This window comes from Eschrichtius robustus, chromosome X (genome assembly GCF_028021215.1).
Source record: "Eschrichtius robustus isolate mEscRob2 chromosome X, mEscRob2.pri, whole genome shotgun sequence".
NCBI lineage: Eukaryota > Metazoa > Chordata > Mammalia > Artiodactyla > Eschrichtiidae > Eschrichtius > Eschrichtius robustus.
Genome location: NC_090845.1, coordinates 16885596 through 16903076, shown reverse-complemented (window position 1 = coordinate 16903076; position 17481 = coordinate 16885596). Strand labels below are relative to the sequence as shown.

At 43.0% G+C, this 17481-nt stretch overlaps 1 protein-coding gene across 1 annotated transcript in view; it reads left to right on the top strand.

Annotated features, from left to right (window-relative positions):
• Window positions 1-17481, top strand: part of MAP3K15 (mitogen-activated protein kinase kinase kinase 15) — a 147301-nt gene that overhangs the window by 113162 nt on the left and 16658 nt on the right. The window contains exons 14-18 of the mRNA XM_068532581.1: window positions 3326-3413; window positions 5005-5138; window positions 7371-7498; window positions 9796-9926; window positions 10143-10248. Coding sequence (XP_068388682.1) covers window positions 3326-3413; window positions 5005-5138; window positions 7371-7498; window positions 9796-9926; window positions 10143-10248 — 587 coding nt within the window. The remainder of the gene's footprint in view (window positions 1-3325; window positions 3414-5004; window positions 5139-7370; window positions 7499-9795; window positions 9927-10142; window positions 10249-17481) is intronic.

Sequence of the window (17481 nt, the reverse complement as noted above, 5' to 3'; positions counted from 1 at the left end):
CATGATTATATTAGTGTTATGCATGTGGGGTAGGAATACCACAGAAGTGATGCCCTGTCCTCAGTACATCACATTGGGAGACATACAATATCTTTGTCTCATTACTGGTGATATTAACTTGGCTCACCTGGCGAAAGTGATGTTTGCCAAGTTTCTCCGAACTTTGCCCATTTTTAATTGGGTTATTGGTATTTTTGTTAATAAGTTTTAAGAGTGTTTTTATATATTCTGGATACAAGGCCCTTGTCAGCTGTGTGATTTGCAAGTGCTTCCTCCCATTCTGTGGGTTAGCTTTTTACTCTGTTGATGGTATCATTTACAGCACAAAAGTTTTAAATTTTGTGGCAGTCCAGTTTATCTATTTTTCCTTTTGTCACTTGTGCTTTTGATGTCATATCTAAGAAGGCTTTGCCTAACCCAAGGTTTTCTCTGGTGTTTATTTTCTTCAAAGAGTTTTATAGTTTTAGCTCTTATATTTAGGTCTCTGATCCATTTTGAGTTTTGTTTTGTTTTTTTTTTTTAAATGGTCTGAGGTAGGGGGTCCAACTTCATTCTTCTGCATGTGGATATGTGGTTGTCTCAGCACCATTTGTTGAAAAGACTATTTCTTCTCCCATTGAATGGTCTTGGCACTTTTTTAGAAAATCAGTTGACCGTAAATGTAAGCATTTATTTCTGGACTTTCACTTCTATTCCATTGATCTATATGTCTATCCTTTATGCTATTACCACATTTTCTTGATAACTGTAGTATTGTACTAAGCTGTAAAACCAGGAAATGTGAGTCTTCCAACTTGGTTCTTGTTTTTCATAATTGTTTTGACTATTGCAGGTGCTTCCATATCCATGTGAATCTTAGGATCAGCTAGTCAATTTCTTCAAAAAAGACCACTAGGGTTTTGGCAGGGATTGCTTCGTATATGCAGATCAATTTGAGGGGCTTTGCCATCCTAACCATATTAAGTCTTCCATCCCATGAACATAGCATATCTTTCTATTTGTTTAGGTCTTCTTTAATGTCTTTCAACAATTTTTGGAGTTTCAGTGTACAAGTCTTATACTTTTTTGTTAAATATATATGTATTTTATTCTTTTTGGTGCTATTCTAAGTGGAGTTGTTAATTTCATTTTCAGATTGTTCATTGCTGGTGTATAGAAATACACTTGATTTTTGTATATTGATCCTGCAAACCGGCACTCATTTTTTAGTTCTAATAGTTTTTTATTGATGTTCTGTATACAAGATCACGTCATCTGCAGATAGAGATAGTTATAGTTCTTCCTTTCCAAACTGGATGTCTTTCTTTCTTTTTCTTGCCTAATTGTCCTGACTAGACTGCAGTATAATGTTGAGTAGAAGTGGCGAGAGCAGACATCCTTGTCTTGTTCCTGATCTTAGGAGGAAAGCGTCTAGTCTTACACCATTAAGCATGATGTTACTGGTAGGTTTTTCATAGATAACCTTTATCAGGTTGAGGAAGATTCCTTTATTTGTAGTTTGTTGAGAGAGTTTGCATCATGTAATTTGAGAACATTTTAATTCAGTGTGTCTCAGACAATCATTATAACAACGTATTTAGAAATCAGACTAAATATCAGACCAGGGCACCCTTGGGTCACAATCTTCAATTTTAGAGTTGGAAAATGCTGCCAAATATCAAGCAGAACATCCCTTTACTACAAAGTTTACCTTCTGTCTCTCATTCTGTCCTCAGTGCCTTTTCTTGCCATACATTTAAATAATTTTTTAATTGAGGTGTATTATACAGACGAGTGTGTTAAGTATATCAGCACCCCAGAAGGTGCCTTGTGCCCCTTCCCAGTCATTAAACCCGCTCCTAATGTAACTATTTTGATTTCTATCACCAGTGGTTAGTTTTGCCTGTTGTTAAACTTCAAATAAATATACTCATAAAGTATGTACTCTTTTATTTCTCACTTGTATCTCTTAAAGTAATATCTATGAGATTCAGCCATGTTGTATTAGTTCATTCTTTTCTTTGCTGTGGAGTGTTCCATTGTGTGAATATAGATGACAATTTATCTGTTTTATCAAACATTTGGATTGTTTCCAGTTTGGGGCCATTATGAATAAAACTGCTATGAACACTCTTGTGCATGCCTTTTGGTAAACATATTCATTGATTTCTGCACTGTATGTGCCTAGGAATGGAGTTACTGGGTTATGGGATAGGTTTATATTCAGCTTTGGTTGATACCAAAGTAGTTTTATCAATTTACACTTACACCAGCAACATATGAGAGTTCCAGTTGCTCCACATTCTGAACAACAATTGATACTGTCTTTTAAATTTTAGTTATTCTGTTGCATGCATACCATATGTCTCCTAAGAAGCCTGACTGTTGCGTGTCCCAGCTTTCAAAAATTAGAAGAAGCAGAGGTGGGATGGGTTGGAGAAAAGAACATTCTAGTGTTTTTTGGAAATTATCTTAAAGTATGCAGTACTCTTCCCTGCCACCTTAAGAGAGAATACTGAATACAAATCTTCTGAGTCAAGTCATTTGTATGTGAATAAACAGCTACACAAGTCTAGGGAGTGGCTGATGTGGCCCAGCAGCATTTGTGAGAAAGATTTATGGGTTAAAGTTGATATTAAGCTTAGTCTATGTCAACAGAACGATGAGGCCGTCTTACACATTTCCTTCTCACCTCTCCCCTTATACAAGACCTTATTTCTCACTAAGAGCTAGAGTGCTGGCAACTTGGGAGGTGATGGTCCCACTATCCTTAGCACTAATTAAATCACCCCTGGAACACTGGTCCCGGGACCAGACTTGAAGAATAATACAGGGACACCTTTGAAGAATTACAAGTTAGTGAAGTGACTCATAAACAAGTCCTGGGGGAAACGTTGAGGGAACAAGAAGGAAAGACTTATAGGGATATAATAAAATTATGTACATTTCTAATGGGCAGCTATGTAGAAAGGGACTAATTCTAAGCAGTCTATGGATGAGACCCACATCAAAGAAGTCTTAGTTCAATATAAGTGAAGCATTTCTCACCAAAGAATGAGCTGCCTTGTGAGGTAATGAGTTCTCTGTCACTGGGGGTGTTCACGCATCAATTAGCCAGCCAGTTGGTGGCGATATTGTATAGAGGGCATTCAAGTATCATATAGGTATTTGAACTAGATTAGATAACCAGTACACTACCATGTCAAATCAAGGAGTGGAGTGATTGTTCCGTAACTTGTAAAAGCTTGGTTTATTTAATCACAGTTTAATGTAGTAAGGCCAAGTTAGAGGAAAGGAATAGGAGTGATCATAATTAGCGGCATCTTTGTGACATTTGGTGTTCTAGGTTTTGCTCTTTGGTCAAAGAGATGATAGCCAACGGAGTGGGCAGTACAGTGGAGCTGGAGGGAGAGACCGACGGGGATACCTTAGAGGTGAGTCACAGAAGACCTAGGACATGGAAAAAGTTAGTTACTGTGTCTTTGATGCGTAAAGAAAATGTCCCATTTTTTGTGTGAAAGTTCTTTATGCGTATATTTTAAAATACTCATTAATGAACGAGCTAGCCATCACTATTTATGACTGTCAGAGATTAAATTTAATGCATCTCTATAGAAACACCTCATTACTTTGGGATCCTATCAAGCAGAATGTGTAAGAAAAATCTGACGTGGACTAGACTAAAATTCCCTTTGTGTACAACCGATGGAAAAGGCTTTTCTATGCTAATGAATAATGTTTGTGAAACTACAAGAGAAATAGTTGGGCAAATAGAAGCAGACTTTTTCATTTATGCCTAAAATGACTTTAGTTATATCTACTTGCATATAATATATTAAATATGGTAATATTAAGAAATTAATACTCTTAATATTCAGAAAGGGTCATCATTAGCTCTTTTGGACAGTACAGTGGTAGTCCACAGATACTGCACCACTACGCATGTGTTTAAACCTTGCACAATTATTATGACTTGCCACTAACTCAGGTCCTTGTAATTTAGTGAGATTTTACTATACTTTCAAGTGGGCTGAAATTAATTCTTTGAGATTTCTTTCAGAAAATATCAAAGGGATTCATTTTAATAATTGAGTCAGGTACTCGAATTCTTAGCTTAGAATCAAAGTTTGTTGTAGAAACGAACTGAGTGATGCACTTTGAAGGTAACAGAGAAAGGTGGGAGATAAAAGCCTGTTACGAAGCAGGCGGATGTCTGGTTAAATCAGACAGTGATGAGACCCACTAGTAACCTTAATTGTCGTGAGCATCCCTAGAAGTGGATGGGAAGGGACACGTCCACATGCACACGCGTTCTGTGCACTTCTGTAAGCAGGTATAGGGGGCATAGAAAATAACAGAAAGAATCCCTTGCTGCCTCTGCTTTAAATAAATATTGCTCAGTCTAGAGTTACATTTGTTTTAATCATTGAGAAGAACCAAGTGGAATGCAGCTGTACAATTTTTGATGATAAGATTGGGGGAATAAAAGAGCAATAGTAATTACAGGTGGAATTTTGCGGTATGTGTTTAATGCTAGATCTGTACCTCTAAAAGCAGGAGTGGGGCAGCATGTGTACTTTCTATTAAGACAATTTTAGTTTTATTTACCTTCAGTTCTTTTCTGGGCTATGGAAAGTGGTTGCTTTCCTGGCAAGTTGATAAGGGATCATGTAAGAAGGCACCTATTTGGGGTACTTGACATGCTTAGAAGCAGTTTTAAATTGCAGCATCAAAGTGAGGGGAGTTCTCCAAAAGGTGAGCCCACTAAGTTACATATGAGCCGTATTTTTAAATTTCTTGCATTCTATTTCATAAAATCATGTTATGAATATATGAGTAACTGAGAACTCTACCCCTTAGAAGCAATTATGTAATGAAAAGTACATAACCCAAGAAATGTGACCTGCCTGGTACTCAAATAATGTTATTTATAAATTTTTTAAAAATTGCAGGACAACGTTTGGGCTTTTATGGGGTTTCTCCACCACAAGTTGTGTGCTTTTTTATCTTGGTGCTTTTCCTTAGTATGAGTATGACCACGATGCGAATGGTGAGAGAGTGGTGCTGGGGAAGGGCACATATGGGATCGTGTATGCCGGCAGAGATCTGAGCAATCAAGTGCGAATAGCCATCAAAGAAATTCCAGAGAGAGACAGCAGGCAAGTCAGGGCGGGCCTTCCGCCTTCTGCAGTTGCCACCTCCATACCCCAGTTCCCGTGCCCACCACTGATGGTGCATAATGAAAGCATTGTGTCATCAAAAAAATTTGTAATTCTCTTCTAATAAGGGTGATCTGCTTTTGTGCTCTACATATTATAAATAAATGGAGAAAATGGAACAACTTCACTTAGAGGCATGTGGATTGCAGAGTCACATTTTAAAAGAAGACTGTAGTTTTATTTCCACCCGTCAGGAGGAAATAAAGTTTTACATTTTTACATAGATGTTTGTTTGCAAATATTTTAAAATATGACTCAGTGCTTTAATTCACATTGTAACAATTTGAAATGGCTATTATTTATTCAGATGTATCATTACAGAAAATTAAATGTGGTAAAAAAAAATTTTAGTTTTTTGCTATACAGACTATTTTATTAATACCCTACCCTTCAACCTCACCCATAGATTTTGGACTATTGTTTTTTAAACCACAAGTACTACCAATTTATTTCTCCTACACTTTTTAAGAGTCTAACTAAAGGTTTATTCCTTTTTAAATTCATACCCCTCCTAATTCTAAACAAGAACGTGTTGACTGTCAAGTGTTTTTGTAGAGAAGCTACATATACAGTAATGGCCACAGTATAAGAAATAATAGCTCCATGCTCCACCGGCGTGCTCAGACCACATCTGCAGCGTTGCCTTCAGTGCTGGACACTGATGGCTGTGTGCAAACATCCCTCCATCCAGGTGTCAGTGAATTATTAGGGATGGATCACAAGTGATTTCTAGCAGCTGTAAGACCCTTTGTCATTCATTCGTTCATTCGTTTGCTTGTTCGTCCATTCATTTTTAATGGGATTGTGTGTTATGATATTTGAATTATAAAGCAGGGTCTGAAATGAACTCATCCAACTTCTTCCAAGGCTAAGAAGGTTAAATGACTTCTCCGAGGACATGACGAAACAAGACTAGGATCCAGTCTCTTGAGTTCCTCTTCCAGTATTCTGTCTCTTATTCTCATGATGGATAAGGCGTTGCAGTTGTTTGTTGGGGGGAAGTTGCTGGCTTGAACCACCTCCTTCAATTGGTTGTATTAGTCATTTCAGCTCTTCACTACTGATGGTTGTTCCTGGGATTTTAGAGCTGGAAGGGACCTTAGAGACTGTTTTGTCCCATTCCCTAAATTTACAGGCTGAAGTTAGGATATTGGGCACCTTCTCTGTGCCAGATTCTGGGCTGGCACTGGAGACTGAAAGGGGAGTAGGATACTGTCCTAATGTTAGGGTGTGCCCAGTTTGGTAGAGCAAAGTGACAAGTGCCGTAATACAGAGGTTCACAGAGTGTTTGTAGAGCATAGGAGTGGAATGAATTGCTCTTCTTGGATGAGTTGTGGCAAGTTTGAGAAAATAAATCATCTTTGAGCCGGCCTTTGAGGGATGAGTAGGAGTTCGTCTGGCAGAAAAGGAGGCCAGAGCATTCTATGCTGAGGGGAAGCAGAGCTGTTAAGCACAGAGTGTACGGAGAGAAGAACAAATTGTCTGTTGTGACTCGACTGTAGGATGTAGGGCAGTGGGGGGGGCTCTTGAGATGAGGCAAACATTTTTTAAGATGTAGTCTGACCTGAGTTTGAAGGTCCTTGTGTGCCATGTTAAACAATGTGGTCTTTATGTGGACTTTAGGATGGGAAGTGATGTGATGGGGTGTGTGTTTTAGGAAGGGGAAATATGGTGGCCAGGGGAGAATAGACTGAAGAGACCGGAGGCTGAGGCTGGGAGGTCCATTAGGTGGCTGTTGCTGTAGTCTGGAATGAGTCTGCGGAATGAGACTAGAAGGCAGCTGAGGACAGAACCTTCTGGAACAGCTCCCTTCATGGGGGAGCAGAGGAAGAGAGGCTGTTGAGAGAGACAAAGGATGGTTGGAGAGTTCAAGCCCTATCAATAGCCATAGTAACAGCAGCAGCCGTTCACTGGGTACTTGCCACACACCAGGCACTCCACTGGGTGCCTGAGAAACTTGACACACTTTGGCCCCCGGCAGCCCTGCGTGCTTTGTATTACTATCCCCTGTTCTACAGATGGGAAGCTGAATAGTCTCATGGGAGCCAAGGGAGAGAACATTCCCACAAAGAAGGGATGGCCAGCAGCAGGGCAGGTACTGGTGAGGTGCGATATATGGACTCCAAGCTCCAGGGATTTGGCAGGTGACACTGGCTTTGTTTTCCTCATCAGGTACTCTCAGCCTCTGCATGAGGAGATCGCCCTGCACAAGAACCTCAAGCACCGCAATATTGTTCAGTACCTGGGCTCTGTTTCCGAGGACGGCTACATTAAGATATTTATGGAGCAGGTGCCTGGGGGTGAGTAGTCACTGGTCTTCTGGTCTCATACCCTGAAAATCACTGATGAAAATATAATATGAACGTCGTTATTCATCCTGCTGTTAAAAAATGACAGACATTTTAGGTGTGGGAGACCATTTGTTTCCCAGAGGAGTTGGATACAGATTTTCCAGTGTCACATAAACAGTCTATTCCTGGTCTGGTAATTCAATCATCAAGTATTCACTGAGGATCTACTGAGTGCCAGCTGCTGGGCCGAGCACGAGAGACATAGAGATGAATAAAGCATAGTCTCTGGCCTTGAGGCCTTCACAGTCTAGGAGTTGAAATATGCTTTGGAGACGAGGAAACAGAGGTTTTTTTAAATGACATTGCAAAATAACATGTTGACAGTGAAATCGAACACCAGCGCTTTATCCACAAGATCCCCAAAGGCAGGCAGTAGAGTAGGAGGGTAGGAGTTCCTCAGATCTGGAGCCAGCCATCTAGTTTGGTTTTTTGTTTGTTTGTTTGTTTGTTTGTTTTTAATATTTATTTATTTATTTGGTTGCGCTGGGTCTAAGTTGCGGCAGGCAGGCTCCTTAGTTGTGGCATGCGAACTCCTAGTTGAGGCATGCATGTGGGATCTACTTCCCCGACCAGGGATCAAACCCGGGCCCCCTGTGTTGGGAGCGCAGAGTCTTAACCACTGTGCCACCAGGGAAGACCCCAGCCATCTAGTTTGAGTTGGTCCCTCCATCTGCAAGCTGTGTGACCTCAGTTTTCTGACTGAATAAATGAATTTTAAAATTGGATTATTAATAAGTACTATCATAGTTGGAATAGTAATTATTGGAGTCATAATGACACTATCTTAGTGGCTTGTTGGATGGGGTGAGCGAGATAATGTTTGTGAAGCTCTCAAAACGGTGCCAGGCAGAGAGCAAGAAATCAGTAAGTGCTCATTTTAAGAAAATAATGATAAAATTAATAGTAATCTGAATGCAAATATAAAAACTTTAGTTAGAAATCTGTATTCATTCATTCTTTCAACTCATAGTTACTAAGAGCCTGCCATTACATTAAAAACCTAACTATAGGGCTTCCCTGGTGGTGCAGTGGTTGAGAATCTGCCTGCCAGTGCAGGGGACACGGGTTCGAGCCCTGGTCTGGGAAGATCCCACATGCCGTGGAGCAACTAAGCCCGTGAGCCACAACTGCTGAGCCTGCGCGTCTGGAGCCTGTGCTCCGCAACAAGAGAGGCCGCGATAGTGAGAGACCCGCGCACCGCGATGAAGAGTGGCCCCCGCTTGCCGCAACTAGAGAAAGCCCTCGCACAGAAACGAAGACCCAAGACAGCCATAAATAAATAAATAAAATTAAAAAAAAAAAAAAAAACCTAACTATATATCTTAAGAGCCAGGCAATGGGCTAGATTTTGAGGGTTACATTTATGATAACGTACAGTTTCTTCTTCCCTCAGATTGCTCATAGTCTAGCAGAAAATACTGATTGGTGTTCCAGCCGTGAGGTCTGAGGATGACCGCAGAGTTGGAGATAGATGTGCACCTCCCCTTTTACAGATGGGGAAACTGAGGCATAGCAGGGTCCCATAGCACTGTGTAAGGGTGACAGCTGATGCTGAGCGCCTGGACAATAATCTCTGAGACACATGGTCAGAAGGCAGCGAAGGGAGGTTTTCTTCTGGCCCCAAAGTTCAATGTTTAATAGTATAATTGGGGTCGGGGCGGGGTGGGTGTTAAGGCAGTCCTGCCCCTGGGACCTGGCATTGGGAGCTTCTCACAGAGAGGACAGAGAGCCCCAACCTCCTCCGATTCGGGCCCCTGTCTCCCTTAAGGGCCCCTCACTCTGCCCCTGTCCACCTCTGATTTCAGGGTGAGGTATAAAACGTGGCTTTGACCCAAGCCCAATGGCTGGACGCTCGTGCAGGATGTGCAGCGTCCGGCCAGCCCTTCAGAGTTCAGAGAGCACTGTTGCGCTCTCTTCCTGATTCTGTGCAGCTGAACAGAGCTAAGCCCGAAGGTGGCCTGGCTGTGTTTCGGGGGTCACAAGGGATTCCTTTCCACCCTGCACCTCTGGTCGGGCTGATATGCTGGTTCACGTCCCGTCCCTTCTCTGGCCGCGCTGCTTGTGCATCTGGGAAACAGGCAACAGAGAGGGAGGAAAGATGTTGCACTTAGCCCAGATACAGTGATGTGGGCGCGAGTGCTTACATTAGGTTAGAAACATCACTTCACTGTGTTTCCCTGAACCCTTATAATCGACTCTTCATCGCCCTGATGAGTTTTTTTTTTTTTTACTGTGTCCGTTTCCAGGAAGCCTTTCGGCTCTTTTGCGATCAAAATGGGGGCCGATGAAGGAGCCCACCATCAAGTTCTACACCAAGCAAATCCTGGAAGGCCTCAAGTATCTCCACGAAAACCAGATTGTGCACAGAGACATAAAGGTACTTGCTTGTCTGAGCCAATCAGATTTCACTTTGCATCTCAGATCACATGAGCTGCTGGAGTGTCTGCAGGTGGACCAGCTCACGGAGGGGAGAGGACTGAGCAGAGTCTAGTCTTCCTAGAGACACATGACCATTTCTTAAGGTCCAAGTCTGTTTTACATTAGTTTGTTTAAATCTGTCTTTTAAGCATTTGATGTTCTTCCTTTTCTGAAGGGTGATAACGTTCTGGTGAATACCTATAGCGGAGTGGTGAAAATCTCCGATTTCGGCACCTCTAAACGTCTTGCAGGAGTGAATCCATGTACAGAGACTTTTGCTGGTAAGCAGAACAGAGCTTGGCGTGGGGTCGCCATCCTGGAGTTAGGCTTGCTGCAACTGCAGTCCTTTGGAAGTTACTCACCAAGCACCTGTGTGCACTGTGGACAACTGGTAGTTGAAGTGGACGGTGTATCGTCCCCAACTTCAAAGTGTTTGAACTCTGTCATAATGATGCACTTAGCTATTTGTGGCAACAAGATTGCCTTACTTTCTTCCTTGTCTTCCAAGGTTGAGTAGGTGTTGTGCTCTGCTTGAGGTTTTCCGAGGGTTTCTAACCAGTCAGCAAAATGGCAGCATCTCTTCTAAGTTAGTAGCACATTATTCAGAATCGTGGGTAATTCTGAATAACAGTATCCCTCAGACAACGTAGTAGAACATTTTATCGGTCTTTTATAAAAATAGCCTGTACTTTAGGGAATTCTGGTACCTCGTGCTTTAATATGATTATGTTTCCAAGAGAGGCTGATTCTTTTAGGGTATTCTAAGATGGGTTTGGTATTCTAAGTGGGTTTGAGCAATTGAATTTTCTTTTCCATGTGTCAGTGATGGAATCATTTATGTGTTGAGAGGGACTGGATTCAAAGGGTAGAATAAAATTGCCAGCTAGCTTTCCATTTACACGACCAGTGAGTAGAATGATGCTCAAAAGCTACCTATGGCTTTTTGTAATTCCCATTTAAAAGCAAAACAGAAACTGTGATCCTTGGAGAGAAGTACTGATTTTTTTTCTTTTTTTTTTATGGCTGTGTTGGGTCTTCGTTTCTGTGCGAGGGCTTTCTCTAGTTGTGGCGAGCGGGGGCCACTCTTCATCGCGGTGCGCGGGCCTCTCACTATCGCGGCCTCTCTTGTTGCGGAGCACAGGCTCCAGACGCGCAGGCTCAGTAGCTGTGGCTCACGGGCCTAGTCGCTCCGCGGCATGTGGGATCTTCCCAGACCAGGGCTCGAACCCGTGTCCCCTGCATTGGCAGGCAGATTCTCAACCACTGTGCCACCAGGGAAGCCCAGAAGTACTGATTTTGATTTAAGTAAAGGTTTGTGCTCCCCCTAGGGTGTAATGAAAGCATCACAAAGATCTTGCTTGATGGAATTATGAAACAGCGCTTATAATATTATAGCTCCGATATAAGTTATAAAAGACAGATGATTGTTTTCTATCCCTATAACACCAAACTGTAGAGTGGACAGACCTGCCCTTAGTTTTGGTGAATAATTGTCTCAGCTTTGAAAGACTTTTCTTCAACAAGAGAATTGTTGTCATGTCAGCCACTGGACGCCCACGATAGAGACTCGTTCTCTATCTAAAGAGAACTTTTATGCATCAGAAATGACTTCTCAGTTGTAACACCAGAGGAGATACATGCACCTCAAAATGGGGAACTATTACACCAAGGACCCCACTGGAATCTCCCAAAGAGTGTATTGAATTTTCATTCATTGTTTCTGATATAAATATATATATCTCAACATGTATGTATCAGTGAGTATGTATGTATGTATGTATGACTGGCATATTTTTTTACTAGCCTAATTAAAAATGACTTCTGTCCTTCTCTTTGGAAGCCACCAATTAGCTTAGCAATATGTAGCAAGAGGGGCTCTGATATGGCAAAGAGTTATTCCAAGACATAAAACCCCCAACAATTTATCTCATAATTACCATCCCCAAGGAGAAAAAAAAATCATAAAGAAAACGCATGTATAATTCATCATTGCGTATCACATTTTCCCAAGTAATTGGCTTGAGGAGGCATGAATTTTGCATTGCAAAATAATGCAGGGGTGTTTGGGGGATAATAAAGAAGGGGTGTCATTTGGGGTAGGAAATTCCCCTGCATATAATTACTCTTTGCAAAACAGAGCGGTTCTGTAAAGAAATCTCAGCTGCTGGTGCCACAGTCCGATTGGGTGCGGGTGGGCACGGTGGGGCGTTTCCACGCAAATGCCCGGAGGCTTTTGGAGCCTGGAAGGAGAGACAAAGGCTTCAGACAACTTCCTGGCCCGAAGTCCTCCCCTCCTGTGTTCCTCTGAAGGCTTTTCACCATAGGTGTAAACCAGCTAGAACAGGAGGAAGGGCCATTATGGCCAGGGTCAGCCCCCTTTGCTTTTGGTTTTGCAGAAGCTTTATTGAGGTTTAACTCACATATCGTAACATGCACCCATTTAAAGTGCACATTTCAATGATTTATGGTAAATTTTCCAAGTTGTGCAGCTATCGCCGCAATCCAATTTTTGAACATTTCTGTCACCCCCAAAAGGTGCCACCTTGCAGTCAACCCCCATGCCCTCCCCAGCCCCAGTCAACCACCGACCTGCTCTCTGTATAGGTATTCCTGCTCTGGAGATTTCTTATAAGCGGCATGATACAATATGTGGTCCCTTGTATCCAGCTTCCTACACTTCACATAATCTTTTCAAGGTTCACCTATGCTATATGTAGTGTGTATCGGTACTTCATTCCTTTTCTGGCTGAATAGTATTCCATTGTATGGATAGACCACATTTTGTTTATCCATCTACCAGTTAATGGTCATTTGGATTGTTTCCCCTTTTTGGCTGTGGTGAATGATACTGCCGTGAACATCCACATACCAGCCTCTGTGTGGAGAGATGTTTCCATCCCTCTCCGGTGGATACCCAGGAATGGAACTCGGGACAGGAGCTCAACCACTTGCTAGCTGTGTGACCTTGGGCACGTTACTTAAGCTCTCTGTATCTCCGTTTCTTCATAAGTATATAAAACAGAGATGCTCATAATACCTACTTCAGAGGGTTTTTATGTGGATTAAGTGAGTTAATATTGATGAAGTGCTTTAACCAGTACCTGGCTCATAGCAAGTGCAACTGAAGTCTGCATTAGTGAACTAAATACTAATTTGCACTTAGAAGTCCCTGGTCATTAGAGCTCGCAGGAGCCTTTGAGAGAATCAAGTTTATGTGCATAGCTAACATGCTGAGCCTGTCGGACTCAAAAGGTGTAATTTTTATTTTTATTTTTGTCTCCCACGCCTGCCCAGGGCAATGGTCCTTTCCCGTGACTCTTCCAGCCACACTTAGATAACAAAGAGAATTTTTTTTTTAATTTTATCAATCCCTATTTCTTTTTTTAAATTTTTATTGGATTATAGTTGCTTTACAATGTTGCATTCGTTTCTACTGTACAGCAAAGTGAATCAGCTATATATATACATATATCCCCTCTTTTTTGGATTTCCTTCTCATTTAGGTCACCACAGAGCACTGAATAGAGTTCCCTGTGCTATAAAGTAGATTCTCATTAGTTATCTATTGTATACATAGTATCAATAGTGTATATATGTCAATCCCAATCTCCCAATTCATCCCACCCCGCCCCTTTCCCCCTTGGTATCATTACGTTTGTTCTCTATGTCTGTGTCTCTATTTCTGCTTTGTAAATAAGATCGTCTATACCAATTTTTTCAGATTCCTCATATATGCTTTAATATACGATATTTGTTTTTCTCTTCCTGACTTACTTCACTCTGTATGACAGTCTCTAGCTCCATCCATGTCTCTGCAAATGGCACAGTTTTCTTCCTTCTTATGGCTGAGTAATATTCCATTGTATGTATGTACCAAATCTTCTTTATCCATTCCTCTGTTGATGGACATTTAGGTTGCTTCCATGTCCTGGCTATTGTAAATAGTGCTGCAATGAACATTGGGGTGCATGTATCTTTTTGAATTATGATTTTCTCTGGGTATATGCCTAGTAGTGGAATTGGTGGGTCATATGGTAGTTCTATTTTTAGTTTTTTAAGGAATCTCCATACTGTTCTCCATAGTGGCTGTATCAATTTACATTCCTACCAACAGTGAAAAGGGTTCCCTTTTCTCCACACCCTCTCCAGCATTTATTGTTTGTAGACTTTTTGATGATGGCCATTCTGACTGGTGTGAGGTGATACCTCATTGTAGTTTTGACTTCCATTTCTCTAACGATTAGTGATGTTGAGCATCTTTTCATGTGTTTGTTGGCAATCTGTATGTCGTCTTTGGAGAAAGAAAGAGAAAGTCTTAATGGCACTTTGAGAAGCAAACGAAGTCTGAATCCAGTCATTGAAAAGGTTCTGGCTGATATACAGGCGTGCCTTGTTTAATTGCGCTTTGCTTTGTTGTGCTTCGCAGATACTGCATTTTTTTTTTTTTTTTTTTTTTTTTTTTTTTTTTTTTTTTTACAAATTGGTTTGTGGCAATCCTGTGTTGTTAGATGATGGTGAGCATCTTTTTAGCAATAAAGTATTATTTATTTATTTAGTTAGTTGCACCGGGTCTTAGTTGCGGCAGGCGGGCTCCCTCATTGCAGTTCACGGGCTCCTTAGTTGCGGCTCATCAGCTCAGTTGTGGCTTGCCAGCTCCTTAGTTGTGGCGCACAGACTCCTTAGTTGTGGCATGCGAATTCTTAGTTGCGGCATGCACATGGGATCTAGTTCCCTGACTAGGGATCGAACCCAGGCCCCCTGCATTGGGAACGCAGAGTCTTATCCACTGCACCACCAGGGAAGTCCCTAGAAATAAAGTATTATTTAATTTAGGTCTGTACGTTGTTTTTTTAGGTATAATGCTACTGCACACTTAATAGACTACAGTATAGCGTGAAGATAACTTTTACATGCACTAGGAAACCAGAAAACTCGTGACTCATTTTATTGCCATATTCACTTTATTGTGGTGGTCTAGAACCGAACCTGCAGTATCTCCGGGCTCTGCCTGTACTCATCCACACGCTCGTCCTCATTTAAAGGGCAGACTCCTCTCCCCGTCCCCGCTGGTCGGGGTGTCGGTCTTTGCTCCCTCCCTCACCTCTTTCCCTACTCACCAGCTGTGGGCAGGAGAGGAAAGGGGCAGAAAGTTGTCACTTGACTAGCACTGTTCTAAGCTGGCTTCCTGTGCTCTGGGTCTGGCTGATGGTTGCTATTAACTCTTTGCTGCCGGATCCCTCTAAATATAACTCCCGTGTCCTGGACAGGGGCCTCTCCTTTGGCTGACTACCCCTTGCCTCCTCACCCTGATCTTTTACCCTGCACATTATAACTACCCCTCCATCTTTTTCTACTGAGGGAACCAGGCCTGGAAGGCTGTCTTTGGGCCGGATTCCCTTTAAAAAAGACCCTATGGCGTAGTGGTTAAGAATCCGCCTGCCAATGCAGGGGACACAGGTTGCAGCCCTGGTCTGGGAAGATCCCACATGCCACAGAGCAACTAAGCCCATGCGCCACAACTACTGAGCCTGTGCTCTAGAGCCCGCGAGCCACAACTACTGAGCCCATGTGCCACAACTACTGAAGCCCGCACACGTGGAGCCCGTGCTCCACAACAAGAGAGGCCACCGCAATGAGAAGCCCGCGCACCGCAACGAAGAGTAGCCCCCACTCACCGCAACTAGAGAAAGCCCGCACGCAGCAACAAAGACCCAATGCAGCCAAAAATAAATAAATAAATAGATGGATAGACAGACAGGCAGGCCGACCCTAAAGCAGGGAACTCCCTGGTGGTCCAGTGGTTAGGACTCTGCACTTTCACTGCCAAGGGCCCGGGTTTGATCCCTGATTGGAGAACTAAGATCCCGCAAGCCGCATGGCCAAAAAAAACCCAAAAAAACAAAAAAGAGCCTAAAGCCATATTTCTACAACGGGTTTTGCATCTGGTGTCCCTTTTCTACCCGCTGTCAAAGAGGGTGTGGTGATATTCCCAGACCATATGGTCCCCACTCTGCTGCTGTCAGCTGCTTTTGCTCCCATGGGAACCAGTCCTCTGTGCAGCTTCTTAGCAGGGGACACATACATATGCGGCTCTGAGTGGGCCCAGTGAGGAGCCCTCACAGGCTCTGGGTTGGGAGGAAGTGGTGGCCCCTCCCTCCAGACCCATCCCATGGGCAGGGCAACTGGGGTGACCCCAGGGGCATGGAAAGCTGTACCTTATTTCTCTTTTCGCTACTTTATTAATATTAAATTTTGAAACTTTGGGCTCTAATACTGTCTCAAGGGGACTGTAGAAGGTGCAAACATGTGTGGCCTCCTTTCAAGTGCACTTATCCTGGGCGGATGTTGAGTTGCTTGAGTCGACATGGGCCCGCACCCTTCTGGGGGCAGCTCATCCCCAACACCTGTAACGAGAGAGGGTAGACCTCCCAGCGCAGGCTCTGCTCTCTCACCCCTTTTAACCCTTGATCTGGGTGGGAGGCCCCTGGGCTGGGGGCCCACGGCTTGTGTAACCAGTTTTCTGAGACCCCCGTGGAAACATGCGTCTGTGGTCCCTCTCTCACCCCTTGTCTTGGTATCCAGATCGTATCTTGGCCCCTCAGTCAAAACTCCTAAATTATCGTCCCGTGTCATGTCTTTTCTTTGCTGATAATTTGAAAATCCTTCTTGGGCACTTGTCCAGGAGCCCCCAATGGATTTCATGTCCCAAGGGGACTGGGTTGACGCCTGTGGGTCTCCTGATCACGTTGTCCTGAACTCTGCACCCCTGCACCCGTGTAGATACCTGAGGGACCATAGGAAACCCCTAAGAGAGCCAGATTTAAGGCGAGCAACGTTTCCAGGATTTCTCCATTCATTTGCTCCCCCACCCCCATGGCATCTTCACTTGGTTTTCTCCACAGAAGCCAGTCTTTGGTACAGCTGATGTACACCCACAATGTGCACGCTGCCCCGGGATGGTCCCTTGACTCTTGGAAATAGTTGTGTGGATCTATCTCTCTTTGTTGGCTGCTTGCTGTGACTGGATGGTTTCCCTATGAATACAGTAGTAAATAGAATGGAGCACCCAGTTTTCTATTATCGCCCTGGGCCTAATATGGAAAGAAAGTTATATGGAAAGAAGTCACATTATGGCTTTGGAAATTCTTGCATCAGCTGCTCTTAATCAGGCAGCTTTTTCTTCAGTTGTGCTTCTCCTGGATCCATTACTTAGATCAGGGATGTCATGGTGTGTAGCTCCAAACTTGAAGACAGGCGACCTGGGCTTTAGCTTGAACAAATTCCCTAGCTTCTCTGAGCCTCGGTTTCCCCATATGTAAAATGGGAACAACAGTACATCATACCTCTTCTGCCTGTCCTTATGGAGTTGTGAGAGTCAGATGGACAGTTCTACATGGAGATGCTTTGTAAGCCATTGAGTGCTAATTGAAAGTCACATGTTGTGGCCAGAAGCCTCCAAGATGGCCCCCAGTGATCCTCACCTCCTGGTATTCACAGCCTTGTTTGTATTCCCT